The 22,886-nt window shown below is 36.3% G+C and overlaps 1 protein-coding gene across 10 annotated transcripts in view; it reads left to right on the plus strand.

Annotated features, from left to right (window-relative positions):
• Positions 1-22,886, plus strand: part of ARB2A (ARB2 cotranscriptional regulator A) — a 484,742-nt gene that overhangs the window by 324,880 nt on the left and 136,976 nt on the right. For all 10 annotated transcript variants that reach the window (XM_078153129.1, XM_078153135.1, XM_078153132.1 and 7 more), the window contains 2 exons: positions 8,167-8,283; positions 20,108-20,192. In XM_078153129.1, coding sequence (XP_078009255.1) covers positions 8,167-8,283; positions 20,108-20,192 — 202 coding nt within the window. The remainder of the gene's footprint in view (positions 1-8,166; positions 8,284-20,107; positions 20,193-22,886) is intronic.

Below are 22,886 nucleotides of genomic sequence, written 5' to 3' on the forward strand. Positions count from 1 at the left end.
CACAGATCCAGGGGGTGGAGTGTTATATTTGAGAACTGCAAATGTTTCTAGTCACAGAATACAAGGAGGAGAGTAGGACGTGCAAAGACTGAAAAGGTTGGGACAGAGACTTTGTAATTGATCCCAGAGGTGAAGAGGGTAACATGGTCAGACCTATGCTTTAGAAAAATCACCTCTACAGCTGAGTAGAGGAGGGAGAGATGGAGCAGGCAGATCAATTGGAAGGCTATCAAAGTATTCTATGAGAGAGGTGATGAGGGCTTAAACTAGGGTTGTGACTGGGTGAGTGGAGAAAAGGTGGCATACCGGATAGAATCTGGAGTCAAGAAGACCTGAGTTCAAATCCAGCCTCAGACACTTACTAGTAATTGGAAATATCTTACTAGAAACTAGGAGAGTTTCTCTCTAGAGAGTTCTCTCCTTTGCCTTTTGAGTAAGTGATAATTTTAATTCTTCAGACATTGTGGTTTCACAGCCATATAAGTACCCCTGGAAGAATATTAATTTTAAAAGGATGGGATTTTGTTTTATAAGACAAGCATAGGGTCATTAAAAACATTGTGTAGTTTCTCAAATATAACCCTACTAACCCTTTTCCCTATTCAATTCTGGGCCCAGTTGATTGCCCATCTGCAGCCTTCTTTCCAAGATATTTATACTAATGGACAGACACTCTTTGTCTCCTTAGTTTTTCCTATATGGATATTTAGTCCAAACTCTTTTGAGTGATTTTGAATCTCTCATTTGATTGGCTTTGCTGTTTTCCAGGGCTTGATGCAAGAACTTCTAGTGCTTTCACCTACTTTATTTGAGTTCTGTTGTGGTCATCAAATGAGATAAGACATGTAAAGTGCTTTACAAACCTGAAAGCACCATATAAATGCTAGCTATTTTTATTATCAAAGATGGTGGCAAACACCTTTGTTAAGCACATGTTACCCTATTTTATGCTTGATATTCCTGTCATTGAATAAGGCTATCTCTGTTATTTTTCTCTGAACCTTTCAGTCAGTTGTGTAACTGTTAAGATGTGTTCTACTATATAGTGTATTAAAACTTACCCATTCCTTTTTCATACTTCCATCAAAGATGCTTTCAATATGTGTGTAGATAAATTTCATAATGATTTTGTAGAGATATGAAAATAGACATTTAGATAAATAATTACTCATATTTTCTTGATTACCTTTTATTGAGTGGTAACAGTGTCACAGTGTCTGATTTTCTCCCCAAGTTTTTAATGTCCTTTTTCTTTCATATACTTTGAGAACTGATCTCTCTTTACCTTCAAAACTGTATTGCATTCAACATTATTAATTTGCTAATAGTTTGGTCTGCTTCCCCTCTTCCCATCTTTGTTTTCCTTAGTATTATTCCTATTTTCTTAGGCAGCGTATCAAGTTCCAGATGCAGTAGGTACTCTTTCATTCATGGAGAACGGTACAGATTTTTCCCCCATTTCCCCCATTTTTCATTTATTGGTTATCATTCCAATTTCATCTTTAAATGCTCGTAAAATTATCTAATTTAGTTGTATCTCACAGAAACCCTTCTGTAAACTTGTTCTCTCTCCTCTCCCAGTGCTTCTTGCTCTTTCATGAGGCTGCATTGCTCATGAGGACACCATCATCCTCCCAGTCGTCCAGGCTCCCAATTTTGATATCATCCTGGACTCTCCACCATTTACTCCACATATCTAGTCTGTGGTCTAATCATGTTATTTCTACCCTCATGACATCTTTCATGCATCTCCCTTTCTCTCCACTCACACAGCCACCACCCTACTAAAGTTAGTTAGTCAGTAAGCATTTAATAAGTGCCTACTATTTGCCAGGCACTGTGCTAAATACTGGATCTACAAAGAAAGGCAAAAGATAGTTCCTGCTCTCACAGAGTGCACAATCTAGTGGAGGACAGAACATGAAAACAGCTATGTACAGGATAAATTGGTGATAATTGATAGAGGAAAAGCATGAGCATTAAGAAGAATTTAAAAAGGCTTCTTGTAGAGGATGGAATGTTAGCTAGGACTTGAAGGAAGCCAGGGGGAACCTCTTCTCACCTGAATCATTGCAGTTGCCTTCTAATTGGTCTCCTTGAGTTCTGTCTTCCCATTCCAATCCCTCCTACCTACACTCAAGTGCCAAAGTCTTTTCTTTTAAGTTCAGGTCTGACCATGTCATGTCCTACTCAATAAATTACAGTGTCTACCTATTATTACCTTCTGGATCAAATAGAAAGTACTTTGGCCTTTCACATCCTGGTCTCTTCCTACCTTTTCAGTCCAATAACACTTTAATCCCCTCCACAGAGTCTGTAGTCCTGCCTTGCTGGCCTATATTCAGTTCTTCAAACATGACACTCTATCTCTGTGCCTTTGCAATAACTTTTCCCCATGGCCAGAATGTGCTTCCTCCTTAGCTCCACCTCTCAGCTTTCCTGGTTTCCTCCAAGTGCAGAAGTCCTTCCCTGTTGCATAACTCTGTACCCCTACCCTCCCAATTCTGTCCTACCTTCCATTTGAAATTATCTTCCATCTATTCTGTGTGTATGTGTGAATGTGTGTAATGTATGTAGTTACTTGTGTGTTGTTTCCCCCATGAGAAAATAGACTCCTTGAAGGCAAAGAGAATGTATTTTTGTATCCCCAGTGCTTAACAGTGCTTAGCACAGAGTAAATGTTTAATAAATGCTTGTTGATTGACTAAGATTTTACAAGTGAGTTTAATATTCTAAACCAGTGTTGTCCTCTACTGCCATATCTTTCTGTGTGACAAGGAGACCAGGTGTTTGCTGGCTGAAGCAAGTTCTAGATTCTTTTGGCTGCTTCCCTGTCACAATTGATTTACATCATTTAAACTTTCACAGGAAATGGAAATCCCCTACGTTAGTGCCTATTCTTTTAACTATTTCCCATTTTTCAGCATGTACAGTTAGATTAAGTATGTGGGATTGGTATTGTTTTAATTGAATACTCTGTTTTCTTCTCATTTTCCTTCCATTTCAGTATTAATTTTGATCTAGACTCTTAGGTCGATGGTCAGACTGATTTGGAAGTAACTCCCACATCAGTAACCTGCTATTTCTAATCTAATAGAGACAATTTCATTTTTGTGATGTTAATTTATCACTCATCATATCAACCAGCTTCTATTTCTCTTGAAGAAAGCATTCGTAATCTAAGTATGGATGGAAATGCAGAATGTCCCAAAAGTGTCGATGTTATTTAAAATTTTTTAATTTAAAAAAATTATTAAAACTTAAAACAGCACTGAGACTTTTGGAACATTGTGTGTATGTGTGTGTGTGTGTGTTAATGAATATCATACATCATGAATATACTCACCTAGGAATGCAACCTCAGAATCACCATTGACTCTTCAACCCCAAACCCAACTAACTGCCAAGTCTTGTGATTCTACTTCTGCAAAGTCTCTCATGTATCTTTCTCTCCATTCACATGGGTACCAACCTAGTTTAATCCCTCATCACTCCTCCCCTCTTTGTCTGTTCCAGTAGTCTCCTAATTGGTCTCTGCTTCCAGTCTCTCGCCTTTCCAGTCCATCAGCATAAGTCCAATTGTCATTCTCTTTTCAAGAGTGTTATTGGCTCCTGTTGCTTCTAGGATGAAATGCATAATCTTCAGCTTGGCACTTGAGGTCCTCACAGTCTGGCCACAGCCTGCCTTTCTAGTCTTTGTCCACATCACTCACTTCACACCCTCCATTTCAGTCAAACTCATGTACTTGCTGGTCTTTATATTTGGTATTCTACTTCCTATCTTTTTGCCTTAACACAGAAGGGTTCCACATTCCCAGAATGTTCTCTCTCGTCACCTCTGTCCTTGGAATCCTTAAGATCTTTCAAAGTCTTTACTCAGATACTGCATCCTATAGAAAACCTTTCTCTTCTTTTCTCCTTCCTCAGATTATATTGCATTTAGTTACCTATTTGTAACATTGTATCCCCTGTAAAATATTGGCTCCTTAAAGCAAAGGACTATTTTTTGCCTTATTTTTGTGTTATCTAGCATCTAACACAGTTTAATGCCTAGAACATAATAGGTGTTTAGTAAATACTATGAATGAATTATCTCTTCTCAAATTATACTATATTTATCTGTTTGCTGTTTTACTCATTTCCCCACTGTAACCCCTAAGGGGATGTATTTGGGGGGAAGTGACAGAATATGTCAGCCTCTTAAGGTCAGGGATAATTTTTTGTCTTGTCTTTTTATCTATCAGGATGTCTAAATATAAAGAGGAACTTAATAAAATGTTTACTAAATAAAGACAAAATGAATGAGGCATATGTATAGTCTATAAGCTTTAGTTTCATTTATTACTTGATTCCTGAGCCATATTTTTTTGTCCTCCTTCCCTCAGTCTACTTTTATATTGAAGTCACAGTATATGTTGATTTAATTTGGAATATGTTTTCAAGTTTGTCCTAGAATTTACTACCTCTTCAGCCTTAACAATAATCTAACTGTAAGGTGAATAAAAAAGAGTGAATTAAAAATGTTCAGACTAACTGGAAAAGACTGTCAGTAAGTGGATAGAATTAATAAGAGGAACCAAAAATAGAGATGAAAAATATCTAGTGATTAGCTGAAGGGATCAGTGTTTGGGATTTTTTTCTCAATTAATCTTCCTTGAGCTTTCTCTCCGAACCAAGAGTTTGATGTCAAAATCTTTAATAAAGTTAGTTCAGGAAGGAAAAGAAGCTAATTAATGCAGTCAATGGATCCTGAATATTATTTATCTAACTGTTAAATATTCAGTTATTTAATGATATTAGTAAATTGCACCACTACTATAGGAAATCAGAGAATGCTAGTTATTGCTTAGTACCTAAGAGAATGCCTTGTGTATATACCAAATGCTTATTAATGAGTATTTGTTGAACTGAATTGAAGTTTGCTTATATCAGGTTTCTGTCCTGTCCTGTGTTATTAAAGTATTGGAATTTCATGAGATCACTGATCTTTTCTGGTCATTTTCCACTGAGTCTTTTCAGTTCTTGTACTTTTTTTCTAACACAAATGGATCATAATTTTTAAAAATACCCAGAATGAGCACATGCTTTTGTATAACCTATGTCGTGATTATGACAAAAAATTATGAAATATTTATTACCTATTTTTATAATAACACATGGGATTTTAATAAGTTATCTCTAGGGTGTCACAAATTTTGATCCATTAATTGTATCCAATTCTTATCATAATTGTCACTACATTAATGAACTTTGATTTCTTCTGGATGTGAGTTACCAGTGTGAGAAGTTCCAGTTCAGATCTCATACTGTGTAGTTTTAGTAAATTCCTATGGCTTAGAGGTTAAGTTACTTGCTGATGGGCACATAGCTATTGCATCAGAGGTTCCCAATATAGCACTCCATCTACTATGCCATGTTGCCTCTCAATTATCATAAAATATATGTTCATAAAAAATGTAACTTGTTTCTTGGAAAAATGTTGGTTAAAAACTTGAAATTATTGATCATCTAATTGATTACAATATAATTGTTAAAGAGGACCTCTCATTAGAAAATTCCTTAGTAAATTCAGAAGCAGAATATTTAGAAAAACCTCTGCCATCATTTACATAGAGCAAGGACTTCCCCCATTCATATTTCTGGATTTCCTAAAGTTATTTTCTTGGTTGATTTTACTTTTACTCATTTCATCTCCAACCTGTCTCCATCCTAAGCCCTTTTCCTACCCTTATCCTAATTTCTGGCCTTGCTTTCTAGTTCTATTCAATTTTTTTCGTCACAAGGCCCTCCCTCTTGCTCTCAAACCCCCCTCCCCCAATCCTTCAACATGATTTACAGGTATGCAATGTAAGAGACAAGTGGTCCTGGAGAATATGGCTGAGAGATGCTATTCACAGTGTCAAGTGAAACAGATAACTTTGAACAGATTGGGTAGCCGTAAGTTGTCCTAGGACCTCTAGTAGTACATAAAAATCAAGGTCGAGGCAGAGTGAATAAAAGACTGAAAAGCTGAACTATTTATATTTATCTAATCCCTGGCAACCAAATATGTTATATTCTGTAGTAAAGGACTTTCTGCATGCACACAGCCTGTTAATCCATCTACTCAAGAATCTGGCCAGGTGGATCCAAAATGGGTACAGTTACACGGAGTTTAATGTGGCATCTGATCAGATAATGCTATGATGGAAAATGTTTTGGTATGAGAGGAGCCAGAGAAGTAGACGAGAGTTTTTCCATCAGTGATAGTGCCAAGAAGGAGATAATTTTTTCAAGTTTGCAGGATTATATAGAATTCAATTTCTTTATTATTGCCCTAATCAGGCACCTTTCATATTAGACAACTGTAACCTACAGATGGTTTTTCTATCTGGTATTGTTAAATTTAGTGGAATCAACAACCCCCCCCCCAACCTTTATTTTACTGACCTCGGCCATCATGATAATAGAGACACATGTATTGTTAACAACAAAGGCTATCAACTCTCATGTTCAAAAAATTTAGAATGTTTTTTAGAGCAGCAAAAAGCACATGTTGCTATCCTGTAAAAGAGTCGATTATTTTATGTATGTATGTTGAAGGGCCATTAGAAAATAAAAATTACATAAAATGAGAAAGTACTTCATGAGTTAGATTTAGATTCCCCATTGCCAGAATGTTTTATTAAATAATATTGAATTCATTTTTCTTGTTCTAAATGTCAATGTGATTCAATAAAAAATGTTTAAAAAAGGAATAAGCTAGTATACAATTTAATAATTAACAAGAACCATTAAATCACAGTACTAGTCTATACCTTTAAAAATAATATTGGTGTTGCAGGTAAATTTTTTACAGTTATAGCACTGTGTTGATAACCAACATTGATTTTAAATTTTTGACATTATAGAAGCAGAAAACGTAAGAGACTGAAATTTCAGACGTGGAAATACTGCTGAGGCAGCATTAACAGAGAATTGAATTAACATTAAGTAGTGTTCAGTGAGAGAAGATATGCATATGTAGACTTTGTAGAAAATCAAAAAGGAGATATTTTTATTCAGAATGTCAACAAACATTTTGGTATCTAAAGTATAGTTTGTTTTAATCTCTATCAGATAATGAAAGGCATTCAGGATTCCTCCATTGTTTTTTTTTAATGCAGTATTGCATTCTTCTAGAAATAGTTTATAGAAATTGTTAACAAGTGATAGCCAGATTTATTCAGGAAAATTGTTCATTTCCATTGATATGAGAGAAATTTGGAAAGTAAAAGACACTTGATGCAAGGTAATAGTGAAGACATGACGATGAAATTCAGGGCGGCTGTTTATTGTATTTTACTATAATTTTTCATTAAGCATTCTCTCAATCACTATTTCAAATTAAGGTCAGCAGTGTTAGTAGATTAAACCCTTTTGTCTATTCCTTTTATTCCAAACTATTATTTTCTACTCCCTTTATCTTTCCTGTCACTGATGAATTCTTTATACCAATCCAGTCTTTATTTTCAGAAATCATTTATTGTTCATAGAAATAACATTCTTTAGAAAAAAGTTAAAGCATAATAGTTTATCGACATAAAGTAATATATTAGAAACCAAAATGATATTGATAGACTCTGAAGCAAAAGACTTTTGTGTGTATCGGAGTCTGCAAGGAATTACAAGATCATAGTGTGAAAGCAGGGTAGTTAAATTGGATATAAAACGAAAGAATTCTGACAAGTCAAAGAAAGATTGCTTTCTTTTCTGATGTACAATCCACTGAAAATTAGTGGGTGTTAGTCCTTAAGTAGCTAACAGTGAACCCCAGGTATCATCTCTCCTGAAGCACAAAAATAGGAAGTCTAAGAAACTTGTAAAAGATGTCCTCAGGGATTCCTCCCTTTTTTCACTATGATCCCTCTAATCCTTGAATTGTCAAACCACATGGAAAATAATAGGGCTTCATCGTTCTAAGACTTACATAAATAGTATTGTGTTTAAAAGAAAATTTGAGGTTTTTCCCTATTTCCGGATAAGGGTAGACTGTTTTCAGTTGTGTAAAAAAAAAAAAGTCCAAATAAGAAATAAGTTTGTGTTTCCTTTTTGATATAATATTATCATCTCTGACTAAGCAGGCTGCACTCAATTAAAAAAAAAAAGAAATTACAGCCAATATTTTATTTTCCCTTTTGGAAACAGATGATTCAACGAGAAGCAGATGTAAAAAATAAGGTAACTGCTGTGGCGTTGACAGACTCTGTTCACAATGTGTGGCATCAAGAAGCTGGCAAAACTATTCGGGAATGGATGAGAGAGGTGAGACTGAATTTTCTTAAGTGCTGAGATGAATTGGGTAGGTGTGAGTCTTTCCATCTTGAGCCCCTGCCTCCTACCACCCTCCCTGCAGCCTCCATTACTATGGACAGAACATTCAGACTCTAGAGGAAACAGCAAAGCACAGATATAATTGAAATAATCACAGAACACCTTATTTTGAAGGACAAACAATTTTTCAAAAGCCCGTTTGTTTTTCTTCCCTTTATAAAATTATGCATGCCTATAAAAAGAACGAGAACTATGGTTGAAGAAGGTCTCACTGTTAGATTTTTTTTTTAACCCCTGATGTTTAATTTTGGCACCAGCTGTTAAGCATAGTGCCATTTAATTGCAAGGAAGAGGCTTAATGTAAGCTCTATCTCATCCCTTTCGTACTGAAAAGGAGGTCAGTGTATGCCACTCCTAAATGGATTGGCTGCCCACTGCCAGTAGGGGGAGAAGATGGAATGAGTAGGAATGGGTATGAGCCAGACCCCAGAGCTCAGAAGAACACAGGGACTGGCCAGGGTCCAGCCTCTGGCTAAGAAAGCTTTTTTTCACTACTTCTAAGGGTAAATGAACCTGAAAACTAGCTTGAACTCATTGAACATGCCCTGTTTTCCCAACTTTCATCCCATTATTTCCCTTTATACTATTACAGGTGTCTGCCTGAAAAAATACCTTTTCCTTATTTGTATTTACCTTTTTGGATATCACACCTAATTGGCATGCCCTATTCACTCCCTCAACTGTATTTCTGTTAAATCATCTGCATCTTTAATCACTTGATATTCCTGGATTTCCTCCAGTTTGCTTACATTCTGATAATAAGGCAACCAATACTTGATTCAGCCAGCCCTCTGCCATGAGAAATGTACAGTAAAGGGGTGTGCCAGTCATGTTGTGCTGTGAGCACCAAAGAGATAACAAATAGAGCTATCTTTCAGTTCTTAAAAGGAATCTGCCATGTAATTCCGTAGTGTTGGCAAATTATTACAGTAACTATAAGTGTTATTGTTGTTATTATTTTATATCAGAAAATTCGGTCTTACTCTTCAGCAAATAAACTTATGCTAGTATTTTTTTTTCTGCTTTCCTCCTATGCTTTAAACCTATATAATTTTCTCCCTACTCTAACATCCAGCTGTCTTTCAGCATTATTGTTTTTTCATGTCTCTCTGCCATTAAGTAGCTGTATTCGTAATTGATTTTTCCCTGGTTCCTGGATTTTTTTCCAAAGGATCATCTTATTTTTTGTTTGGATATGTGTTATTTCTCTCTTCTCATTTTACATTTCCCAATATAGTTTCAGTAGTGAAGTTAATACCCTCTCTTCCTCATTGATAACAAATTATATCAAACCTCATATATCTAATAGCTTTTCACTTTCCCCAAACATGGAACATCACTGTTTACCTTTTTGTTTATTGAGACTTCTCGTTCCAAGAAACAAATCTTATATCACAAGTAGTTGAATGAATATTTTGATTATTATTTGAGACAATCAAGTGTCCGATTCACATTTAGAATATTACTCTACATTCCTTCATTTGAGTTACTGAAAGAGTTGATCAGGGGATTTGCCATCAGGGCTCCCACCAATATTATTACAAATATAGCTGTATTTTTTAATCTATAAAAACCTAAGTTTTTATGTAGGTCCCCTTATTTTTTCCTGTCACCCTTCTCCCCCGGCATAAAAGACATGGTTTGTGTTTTCTCCTTATTTTAGGGAATCTTTGGTGTGGTTGTCTTAGACCTTGTTTTGCCACTAGCTAGCTATGATCATCAACAAATACAAATGATCACATAGGTGATAAGGGAGATAAAAAATATAATCCCAGGCAAATCACTGCTTCTCTGTGAGCCTTGGTTTCCTACCTTACCTGCCTTCCAAGGTTCTTCTCAAAAACAGATGAGAAGATAAATATGAAGCATTTCAAAATGTCTAAGGCTTTATGCAAATATAATATATTATTGTTATTAAAGCATATATTCAAATCTCCTTAGGTTGGGTTCACTCTATACTAGTGCAGGTCATTATCCATCCATATCATCTCATTCCACGAGATTTTCATCTAGCTCCTTCTTCTTTTGGTATTTTATCTTGAAGTTTTTTATTATTTTTATATTTCATAGAGAAGATTTTTATATGAAAAAATTAATCATAACATTTAGTATTTATGTAGTTTTAAGATTTGCAAAGTGTTTTACACAGGTTATCTCACTTGAAACTCAGGCTGTCCATTTATTTCCAGATCTTACAAAAGACCAATTCATCTTTTTTTTTTCTGGCAATATATGTCCCAGGTTATGTCTTTTCTACTTCTTGAGGCAAAGTATCGTTGGTCACATAATACAGTCCAATTAAGCCTCTACCATATGTCTTCCCATATTCCTTTATGTTACTGAGATTGTGGTGTTACTTGATTTGTAACCATATAGCATCACCAGAAGGATATGGATGCCAAAAAGATAGACATTTATATGAGAGAAGATTGGGATCATTGATTGAAAGTAATACAACTCTGAACTTAGATTAGGCATACTGATGGGCTAACTCAAGGGACTGCCCATTCAATTATATGTCATAATCTGGGAAATATCCATTTGTTTGTCACTTAGCTTTTCCTCTGAAGATTGCTAGTTTGATTTCTTTAGCATACCCTGGGATGTCATTGAGAAGGTGCTGTGATATTCCTGGTCAGTACCACTAGCGTGTGCAAACAAGAGTATCTGGAGAACCGCACTGTCCTTAGGGAGTCACATCTCTATTTGAACTTCATACAGAAATTCATTCATCCATTTGGCAAGCATTTATTTATTCACCTTCTTTGTGCTAGGCAAAAGGGATACACAAAACAGAAATGAAATTATTTCTTGCCCTCAGGGAGCTTGCATTTATGTTGGGGAAAATAATAAGTGAATCCATAATATATAAAAAGTCATTTGTGAGAAGGAGACCACTAGCAACTGGCAGTGGGGAGAAATAAGTAAAGGCTTCATGTAGGAGGTAGCACTTGACTATTGAAAGATGATAGAGATTCTAAGGAAGCAGAAGTGAGAAGGGAGTGAACTCCAGGTGTGACAGCCTTTGCAAAGGCACAGACATAGACTGTTTTGTATGGGAAGCAGCAAGTAGAGCAGTGTGCCTGAAACTTAAAATGGGAAAGGAAATAATGGATAATAATGCCAGAATGGAAGGCTGGAGCCAGATAGTAAAGGACTTCAACTACAGAACAGAGAAGTTTGTTTGTATTTTAGTGTGGAGGCTTAAGGAAGCCACTGGAGGGTAGGTGTAGGGAGGAGTGGAGAATTCAGAGACCTGAGGCAGAGAAACCAATTTGGTGCCAACTGTAATAGCCCAGGCAAGAGGTGGTTAGTGTCTAAGCTAAGCCAGCAGCCCTTCTCCACCAGTGTTAGACACTCTTGACAAATGCCTTCCTGTTTTGTGTTTCACTTTATATTGATAATCACTGAACTTTAAATTTATGTTTGTATGTATTTAGAAATCTAGTATGACCTTAATAGTTTTATGGAACACTCCTTGTTGGTGAGGTGAGAGCCTTCAAAGGTGTATTTTGACCTGCCAAACTTAATGCTTTTTTTTCTGTAATGAACAAATAATAAGCACAGCAGGATTTTTTATTCTCTACCCCCCTCAGCCAGTTGACTCACAGGGTCTTATGAAGAGGGTAATCTGTAAAGGGCTGACTGTTAACTGCTGTGGAAACCATTATCACAGAGATGAGAAGGTAGGCATAAGGGTCAGTAGTTGGTGTTGGTTGTTACTTTTTTTTTTTGAAGTGGTAGTAAAAAAGACAGGAACTGGACCTGTAATTTCGTTTGTTTAGGGCACTTGCAGGTGAGGAAGCTGCCACTCCTAATGCAGACTGACACCTTTTCTGCACTTATGGTCTTATGGAGGGTTACCTAGAGCGCTGAGAAGTGAAGTTATTTGCCCAGGATCACATAGCCAGGATATGTCAGAAGTAGGACTTGAACCCAGGCTCTCCTGACTTTGAAGCTACCTCTCTAGCCTCTCTGCCTCATATCATCCATCAGTTTTTCCACTCTCTTTACGTTTTCTTCCCTTTGAGATATCTTAAAAACTGATCTTTGAAAGATAATAACCACTGTTCTTCATAGCACACAAATAATCATGAAAAAGAAGATTATTGGTTTTTCCCTTCATTTGTACTGTACTGTATCCAAAATCATTCCCAAGTAAGGGAAGAGAATATTGAAAACCTATTTTCAGTGTTATTTTATGGTTGGAACTATAGGAAATGCTAATAGTTGGAACCCATGGGAAAGAGTTTGAAGGCTGATGAAGGAAAAGCAACTAGAAAAGGAGACAAGCTGGCTCCCCTGGCCAGGAAGAATTACATTTACTTCAGGTCATCAAACACTTATTATATGTCTTCCATGTATGAGTCTTTGGAAGATCTTTTGATCTTTGGTTTTGTTTCCCTAGCACCTCACAATCCATCTCTTACCTGCTAAATCCAGTCTTCGTTTCTGTGACCATCTTCTGCATCTTCTGACAATCTTGACCTGCCATCCCCACTTAGATATTCTCACCTCCCCTGAATTCTGTGGTACTGCTTTCTCCAGGTTTTCCTCAAATCTGTCCTTTTTCAGCTTCTTTTGCTTTCATTCCCCCGCTGCAAAAACCAGACCTCCAGGGGTCATGCCTGGGAGGAACTAAGCCACTCGGCTGTGACCTTCATTAGACTTTGTAGCACCGTCCTTATCCCTCCCCATCCTTCCCCCATCATTACTCCCTTCAAACAGTCAGTAAGCATTTACTAAATGCTTAATATGTGCTAGGCACTGTACTAATTAATAAGCATTGGGGACACACAGAAAGTAAAAACATGACCCCTACTCACAAGGAGCTTGTTATTATAGAGAAGACAACATGCAAACAACTATGTACATACAAGATATATTCAGTATAAACGGGGAGATAGTATCCCCTCTGATACGTACACAGCAGTAGCCATGGAGGAGGGAAAGAGAAGGGAGGATTCAGGGAAGCCCTCTTATAAAATAAAAGGTGCCAGAGAAGCCAGGAGCCTTCTATCTGCTGCTCTAAATATTGCGATCAAATCAACACTATCCTGGTCTCTGGAAAGGGCATGGTCAGATGACTCTCCTTTTGTTCCACTCACCACCTTTGTGGTTTCCCAGACTGACATCCTTCCCTACCCAGCACAACACATACAGGCTGTCCTCAAAGTATTAGTGCAGTTTTAAGCTATTAAAGTTTAAAACTTTTGGAATACCCTTATATGTTCTCTCAAATGTTAATTCATTGAGGGCAGTGACTCTTGGTTTTTGTATTTGCATTTCCAGAGCTTAACATAACCCTCAATACCTAGTAACACAGTAAATGCTTAATGACTGCTTTACATTCCTTCATTCCTTCTTTCATTCCTTTGCTATATTATAATCCATCTCCTATGCCCTTATGCCCCATACCTAGAATTCTGTCCTTCCTTACCTCTCTATCTTAGAATCTTACCTTCCCTCAAGACCTATTTTAATTGTTCTGCCATGTTAGTCAGACACATAGCACTTAGTGAGTGCCTACTATGTGAAGCCTTTCCTGATCACCCCAGTTGTTCCACTCTCTTCTGCTCCAATTTTTGCCTTTACTTACTTGCATATATGTTTTACCTGCCTATTGAATGTAAGCTTCTTGAGAGCAAGGACTGTTTTAATTTTGTCTTTCCATATCCAATACCTGGCAAAGTATTTTGCACATGATTAACAATTAATAACTACTTGTTAAGTTAAATTATATCCCCTGATATTGCTTATAACTTATTTTTGTGTAATGCTTTATCAACACAGGGCCTTTTTGTATACATTTACATCATTTGATTGTTATAACAACCCTGCCAGGTCGGTAGTGAAAATATTATAATCCTTCTTTTATGGATGAGGAAACTAAGGCTCTGCATGATGTGACTTGCCCTAATTCCCACAGCTAGTAAATGATGGAGCCAGCAAATCATACCCATTTCCCCTAATTCCGAGACTAGTGTCTTTTCTATGCAATGCCATGGTTCCATTCTACTCTCTGTACCTTCTTTCTAACTTCTTAGTGCCATGCGTGCTATGTTGCGCCTTTCTAATACATGAGAATGAATGAACCCAACATATAGAAAGTAGAAGGTACTTTCTTTTCTGGGGTCTGATGGGTGGTGGGTGGGAATTGGAGGAAATGGTAGGGTTATCCTTTTGGTTGCTTTGGCAGACACTTCCCTCAAAGCATTCATCTGAGGGATAAGTTCAGTATGTGAGATTTTGCAACTGTCTCTTAATTTATGTCTATGTTCTCCATCTCAAAATAATACCTATATTGATTTCCATGAAAACAGTAGACTATTTCTAGATGTGATAGCATTGTTAAAAAATAATGGATATTAATTATTCATGTTTCCATCATGCATGAAGCAAATTCCAATTCCTTGTAATATTTGCTCCATTCTTTTACTAAGCTTTATTTTGAAATTTGGGTAGGATTACATGCTGTCATTTTTTTCAATTCTTCCCATTTCTAGAAAATGATCAAATACTCCATATTTAATTCCTGTGGGCATCTATCTTTTTAGGAGTTTAAACATTTGTTATTCTTGAAGTTGATGATGTTGAGATCTTGGGGAAAAGTTCTCATTTCTTCTCCACAGTTGCTTCAAACTGAGCCTTGTCTCCAGCTGACACTAAATATAGTTGGAAGGCTGTTGACAAACCACCTTCTTGGAAAGAGGGAAGACAGGAAGGAGAGAAAACATTTCAGCAGCTGCAAAAATGTATTTGTTCTCCTGATCTCCAGGACTGATTAGACTAAGTGGGAGAATTTCCTTCTCTGTCCGAGAAGTGGCCCCACACAACCCTCAGCCATAATCCCTTTTTGTGTCATATGATTCGGCTTTGGATTTTGCAGATAGGGAGGGTGATTTAATCTGACCCTTATATGTCACTGGATGTCCAACATGTCCTTTAGGCAGCCATATTTGAGGCTTATCTTTGCATAGATAGGGCATATTTGTAGTAATTATCAGTTGTCCTTTTTTTAACATATTTTTGGAAATAGAGACTGGCTACTTCCTACCCCACCACACTTGTGTTCTAGGTCAGGGAAAACAAGCCTATGTTCTCCCTGTCTGCTGCTTCTTTATCAGGTGGTCTTTTCATGGGTTTTTGTCACTGCTTACATTTTGATGGAGGAAATTCTGAGCACTGAATAAATAGCTGGCTCCACAAGCCGATTATTCCCACTGTTCAGCCCACACAGCAAAATAAAAATTTCCAAATCCCTGATGTCTAGAGAACGTGAGTAACCCACCATACCTCTTGGCACCTCCACTTTCTGGGTGTAATTCCTTGGGTGTGGCACGCATTGCATTTCCTTCATGTTTCTCTTCTACCTTAATGACAGCATTTTCTTCTTTAGTGTTTTCATTTATTTTTCCAAAAGAGATTTAAAAAACAACATAAGTCAAACTTTTGCTAGCTTGTGATATGGAATTAACTTTAAACAACAAAACCAATTAAAGCACACATTTACAACTATTTACATTTTAAAAATGAATTCAGACATAAAAATATTCCTAACAGTTTCTTAGTTACTCTCTTTCTGTCTGCTTCCTTTCTCTTTGTTTATTCATTTACCTCTGTATTTGTGTATGCATTTTTCTCCTCTGCATAGTCATAGTTGTATCTGTGTTGTACTGATTCTGCTTTCCTCCTTTCATATGTCTTTCCAAATTTTTTTTTTATGTTCCTCATAGTTTACCATTGTAATTCAGTAGAACACATAGGGGCAACTTGGCATGGTGCATTAAGTGCTGTGTTGGGAGTCCTTAAGTCATGAGTTCAAATCCCAATTCAAACAGTTAATAACTCTGACCCTGGGCAAATCAGTTAACCTCTGTGTGCCTTAGACAACTCATTTACCATGAAGAGGGAAGGATTTCTCATACAAGGAATCCCCTGAACTGATGAATTCACAAATCTTTTGAATGCATGTAAAATTTTATTCCATTGATATACAATATTTAGCACTTCACCAAACTGTTAGACACCTACAAATAACACACATATGCCTATCTGTGGGACTATGTATATGCATATTATATCCTTAATATATACATTATGTATACATTCATTTATATTTTAATGGATAGCCTTTTTAAGATAAATGTCTTAGGAGCTAGTCCCAATAATGAGGTGACTGGGTTGAAAGATATGACAATGTTTATGATTCTTGTTGTGTACTTCCAGCTTGCTCTCCCAAAAGATTCTACCAGTTTACAATTCCTCCAGCAATTTATGAGTGTACCTGTTTCTCCACAATCCTGCCAATATTGAGTTTTGTCCTTTTCTGTTATTTTTGTCAATTTGATGGGTGTGTAGTGGTACCTCACATTTGTTTTAATTTGAATTTCCTTGATTAGGTTGAACAGTTATTCGAGTGATTGTTTCCAATATGTGTTGTAAATTGCCTGTTTATATCCTTTGCTCATGGGCAGCTAGGTGGTGCAGTGAATAGAACACTGGGCTTGGAATCAGAAGAGTAATCTTTATGATTTCAAATCTAGCTTCAGACACTTGCTAGTTGTATGACCCTGGGCAAGTCACCAAACCCTGTTTGTCTTACTTCCTCGTCTGTAAAATGAGCTAGAGAAGGAAATGGCAAACCACTGCAGCATCTTTGCCAGGAAACCCCAGTGAGGTCACAGTCAGACATGACTGAAATGACAACAAAAACATCCTTTAAATCATTTAAGTAATGGAAATTTCTATATATTCCTCTTAGAAGCTTTTAAAGTCACATTGCCTGTAAGTATGGAGTCTTTAAATCCTCTAACTTCCTTCAGTACTTGGAATCTTAAAGTTTATTTCTTAGTACTGATTCCAAGATACACTGTAGTTATTTCTTTGGGAATATCATTTAAGAATAGGACGTGATTTTAATTCTAGTATGTTAACAACTGTGAATGGAACTTCGAAGTTTAACCTTATCAATGTTTAAGGTAATTTGACCAATGTTGATAGCCAGTTCCCAAATGTTTTCTCCCTTCCCCCACAAAGTAGAGTTTTATTGAATTTTTAAAGATTGCTTCAGTTATATTTGTTTTTAATTTTACTTACTTATTCAGAACAGTAGAGGGGAGAGAGGGAAGGAGTTGTTGCCTTTTTCAAAATTTGAGGTTTTTGTTTACTATTCAAAAGAACAAGTTGGGTTTCTTTTGTTACTTGAAGTTGAAAGTAATACTATCACCTGAGCCTTTAAATCTCTTATGTGGGATTGATGAGTTAAAGGGAAATTTGTAGTACAAAAAAACCCCTTGAATTGTGTTTATTAATTTCTCTCCTCAAGTAGGGACTATAGTTCTGTGGGGTTGTTTCCTGTAGTAATTTGTTTCTATTTCGAAAATTGAAGAAATATTAAGTTGATTACTTCATTTATCATGATTTGTTGTTGATAGGCAAATTTGGGTTTCCTCTGCAGTTAGTAAGACCCTTTTCTTTTATTAGTCTTCTATCTAGACCACCAATTCTGGATTTAACCTTAACAGTTTGATAGGTCAGAGTTGATGGGAATAAAGCATCACCTGGGACACAGTCTGACAGCTCTGACTTAACAGTTAAAAATATAAAGGATGTTGCTCCCACAAGCTGTCAGGGAATTTTCATGTTTTCTGAGAAATCAAAGCCTTAAAACTTGTTGCAAGATAAAAACTAAAATTTCAAGTCCGTATCATTTGGATGTCTACAGGTTGGCCTTAAATATTTGGGCTAAAGCAAATTTCATTAGTTATTTCCATTTCAGGCACTTAGAGCCAATCATAAGAAAAAAAATGATTAGTGAAGTATATTAACATTCATTAGTATTAGAAATCTCCTATAAGCAGTATTTTTACATTTGTGAAGTGTAGATGAGAATTATTAAGTCTGAGATATCACCTAGGAAATATCTAACTTTCATCAGATTTAGGGGAACTTGTAGAATGAATAATAATTAAAATATATACCTAATCGCTGCCTGTCTGTCTGTAGTGCTAATTGCTGTCATTGAAAGACTGAATTGTTGAAAAAAAAAAAAGCATTCTTCATTGAAGCTATCTCTCCTGTATCATTGGGGGCCTATTTTTAGTACCTATAGAAGTCATGATTTTTGAATTTATTAGGAGCTGTGATGAATGATAAAACAAATCATCCATTTACATATCTTGACACTGCTTTGGAGAATACTTATTTCTTACAGGCAAGTGTCACATTGTATATAAAAGCTGGCTAATTGTGTGCTAATCTTCTGCATTATCTAGAATTCTCTGATGTGGGGCTCTATCAGTGGCGATATTAATTTTGCTTATTTCAGATGAATAAAATACCTTATGAAAACCCTACTTCTTTATATTTTCCACAATCCTACATTGTGCAGCTTTGCATTCAGCTGTTAATTAAGATTAGGAGTGCATATTATAGAATAGTTTCTACTTTAAACCGTTAAGCTTTTGTGAAACATGAAAATACTCGGGGGGGTTTTTTCATCCATTTTAAATTTTAAAAGAGAGAAATAGCGTTTAAGAACATTACTGGATGGTGTGTTTGTTTTCATGTTTTTTTCCACACAGTTCAATAGTTTCATTGATCTACTGTTTCTTACAAAAATCTGCCATGCTTTGTGAACTTCACTTTCTAATCTCATACAGCAACCCTTCCTTTATGTTATTCCTGCTCTCCCTGGTCCCAGAACAGTAGGGTTGCCTTGACAAATCTATTCAAAAGCCATTCCTTGGCCTTTATTGGTGGGGACTGGGGCCTTTGAAATTCTCTCCTCACTGCAACACAGCTGACATCTTCTTCCAGACAGAATGAATTAAGGAAGTACAATAAGACACTTGATCTACCAGTCAAGGATCTTTCCACAGTGAGAACGGATTCCATGGTGCACAACTAGAGCAGCAAGCATCTAAAAATACACAATACATGCTTGTTTACTAGAATAGCAATCAACCATTTTTCCAAACATGATTGATGGGATGATTTCTTAAAAATCTGTCTGGAAATTCATGGGTTTTTTTTTCTGAGAAATTTAAAAAACAAAGCCATATGAAACTGATCATGCTTTTAAAAGACTAGACTTTTAGATAAAGGTTTATACTGTGTGAAGGGAAGGAATGTAGGATTTTTCTTTTATTTCATTTATTTGAGCTGTAAATCATTGCATTCTTTTATAGGTAAATCTTTAAAATGACAGGCATTGTGTCCTAAAACAAATATTTTCACAGTGTGCTAGATGCTATTTCTTTTGAACTGTTTAGATTTCTGAATAGGGTTAAGTTAAATTCAGTTAGGCCAACTTCTTAGTATAAGGATAAATTTAATTGTTCCTTGGACTCCACATTAAAATAATAGAACAGAAATTTATTCATTCCTGTTCACGGGATCAGATATGTAATTTTGATCAAAAAGTGAAAATACAGCATCATTTTCATCATTATTCCTTTGTTTATGATTTTATAGCTATCCCTTCACTAACAGCAGACTGTATTGTCACTCACTGATTATGTGTCCCCTTAATACAAACACAGGGGTGGCTGAGTTGTTTAGACTACTCTTTTGTATTCATGATAAACGATTGCCAACTGTTTGTAAAGAAAAGTGTTTTCAAGTATTTGGAAGGTAAGGAAATACATTTCTAATAGTTGATTATTGAGAAAAAAAATAGTCTTTGGACCCTAAATTTTTTTTTTGCTTAAAAGTATTGGTTCATCAGAAAATTGTCTCTATTTCCTTACAGAACTGTTGTAATTGGGTGTCTAGTTCAGAACCATTAGATACATCAGTGGAGTCCATGTTGCCTGACTGCCCTCGTGTCTCTGCAGGTAGGTGTACTTAGGCACCTTCTATGGGTATGTGCATGGTTGCTCACATACTTGTGTGAGTAGCTGCTTTCTTTTTTAGGTTTTCTTTTGTTTTTAATAATGTCATTTCTTTTAGTATTAAATTTCTCATGTTTTCCATGGTTACATATTTCGTATATGGTTTTATACTACACTGTCACAATGGGTATCCTTGTATAAATTTTTTTTTTACTTTTAACTTGTACAGTGGTTCTTTTCTTTTTGGACCAGCTTAATTTTTTTTTTAATTCTGATTACCTCCAAATGTTGGAAAATAAGTATAACTGGTTCATATCAAAAGGCTGAATTTTCCCTTTAAAAATAGAATGTGATACCAAGCAAAGAAATACCTGAACAAAGGAAAAATCGTTTTAGTGATACTCATTGCAAACCTCTGTTATCCATTGGTGAAATATGTAAAATTATGAATCAGAAATGTTAAGATAACAGGCTATTTGTTCTCTCTTAGAATCATGAAACAATAACATTCTACATTGTAAATAATAAGAACAATTCTATATTCTGAATTATGGTACTAATCATAGGAAATGTACAATTCAAACAGTATAAAATTATTGAATAGCTTGACATTATTCAGCAATGTGGGTAGGCAACAATTTATAAATGAAAAATAAGGCAGAAAGAATCTTAAGATGTAGAAAGTTGGTTTTGAAGCTTGTGTACACATAATATGCACACACATAAGCAATAAAAACATAAATAACCCATTGAGACATATCACAAGGGAGTTGTATGTGATCCAGTGCTAAATGAGTGAAATATACAAGGAAGGATGGCCGAGGCCCAGTGTAGTCAGAGAACAACTTTTCATATAGAGTGTATAAAAATTGAGCAGGATTTTGAAGGACAAGTGGAAAGGAGAGGGAGAGGGCATTCTCGGCAGAGGACACAGTGAGCAAAGGGTAAGGACAAGAATACGTGTGAGGTATTGGGGGGTCATTGAGTAAACCAGTCTGACTGGAGCAGAGGGGTCAGAGAGACATAAACTCGGATGTCATGGGAGCGCAGACCTAGAAATGTTGTAAGGGATCTCAAAGATTACACTTGAAGAAACTCCAAGGTGGGATTTTGACCTGGAGATACTTTGACTCCAACTCTAGTGGTCTTTCCACTGTGCCACTTACCCAGCTGGGCTGGCCTATGGAGGGCAGGACCTCTGATGCCAGGCTATGGAGCCTGAACTTTCTTGTAATGATAATGGGCAGGAAGGTTCCTGATAGATAATGAGTGTGTATGATGCTTTTGTCACCGGGTGGCCTTAGGTTTAAAATGGTTAATGTTTCAGGACCTATTTACTTAGGGTCACTTTTGTGTGCAATTTGGAAGTTACCACTAGGGCCAGCCAGGTATCACAGTGGATAGAGCACTGGGCCTGGAGTCATTAAGACCTGAATTCTAATCTTGCCTCAGAGATTAGCTGTTTGACTCTGGGCAAATCACTTCACCCTGTTTGCTTCAGTTTCCTCATATGTAAAATGAGCTGGAGAAGGAAATGGCAAACCGCTCCAGGATCGTGAAGAGTCGGACATGACTGAAAATAACTGAACAGCAACAGTACCACCAGGTTCAGCCTAGGTATGAGCATGGAGCCCTGCTAGGTAGGCTTATTCACAATTTAGGTAACTCAGAGAGATCTGGAGACCGTAGAAGCCAGCTAGCCCAGCTTATTTACTTCACGGATGAGGAAGCTAAGGCCGAGAGAGCTCAGATAACTTTCTGAGGATCACACAGATATTGTGTCAGAGGTAGGATATTCAGTCAAGTCAATTATGGTTTAAAAACAAACTTAATTAAAGCAGAATCGCTATTTTATCAGAAAGTTCTTGTAGACGACATCCCTCCAACCTTGGATGCTCTCTGGTATGTTAGACCTTTACTTCTTGCCTACAGGTAAGTTGTGACAAAGTGCTTAACTTTACCTCAGTATTTCCCCTAACCTCATTTCAGCCCCTCTACCTAACTGTCCTGTTCCTTTCTGCCTGTTTCCATAAGAACTTTATTGTTTGTTTATTGTCATTTTTTTTCCTCCATAAACCTTGGAGTAAAATGGAGGAAGGAGATTTCCATTATTTTTTTCTCTATATGTGTGTGTGTGTTAGATGTGTGTGTGTGTGTTTTCATTAAATATCCCATGACTGTCTTTCCAGGCAATAGATTTTCTTTCCATCTAGCCCATTTCAACTACTTAATTTCTTATCCTTTGATGTAAAAATTAGTTTGCATGAAAACTGCTTCAGATTATCCAAGCAAAGTCCCTTCAAATCCACATTTTGTAAAAGGGCTATGACTTTTTCTTTTCCTGGAACATTTTAAACTATATTAGAACAGAACAGAACCATTTTTAAACAAATATACAGTGATTCCCCTCAGGACCCAGGAAGGCATATTTGTTTGTTTGTTTGCTTTTTCAAGCAAGTAAAAATATAAAGAAAATGTCATTTGGGGAACATAAGTCTAATAGATATATATAGAATAGACCGAAAGGGAAAAGACTTGAGGCATAGGAAACCAGTTAGAAGAGTGGCTGTTAAAATAATCCAAGAGTGACCTGGTGAGAGCCCAGGATGGAGGGTGACACTAGAAGCAGAGATAAAAGAAGGGACACAGGAGCTATTATGAAGGAAAAACAGACAGAATTTGAAGAGTAAGTGGCTA

Source organism: Phascolarctos cinereus, unplaced genomic scaffold, assembly GCF_003287225.1.
Source record: "Phascolarctos cinereus isolate Bilbo 61053 unplaced genomic scaffold, phaCin_HiC Scaffold_4;HRSCAF=312, whole genome shotgun sequence".
NCBI lineage: Eukaryota > Metazoa > Chordata > Mammalia > Diprotodontia > Phascolarctidae > Phascolarctos > Phascolarctos cinereus.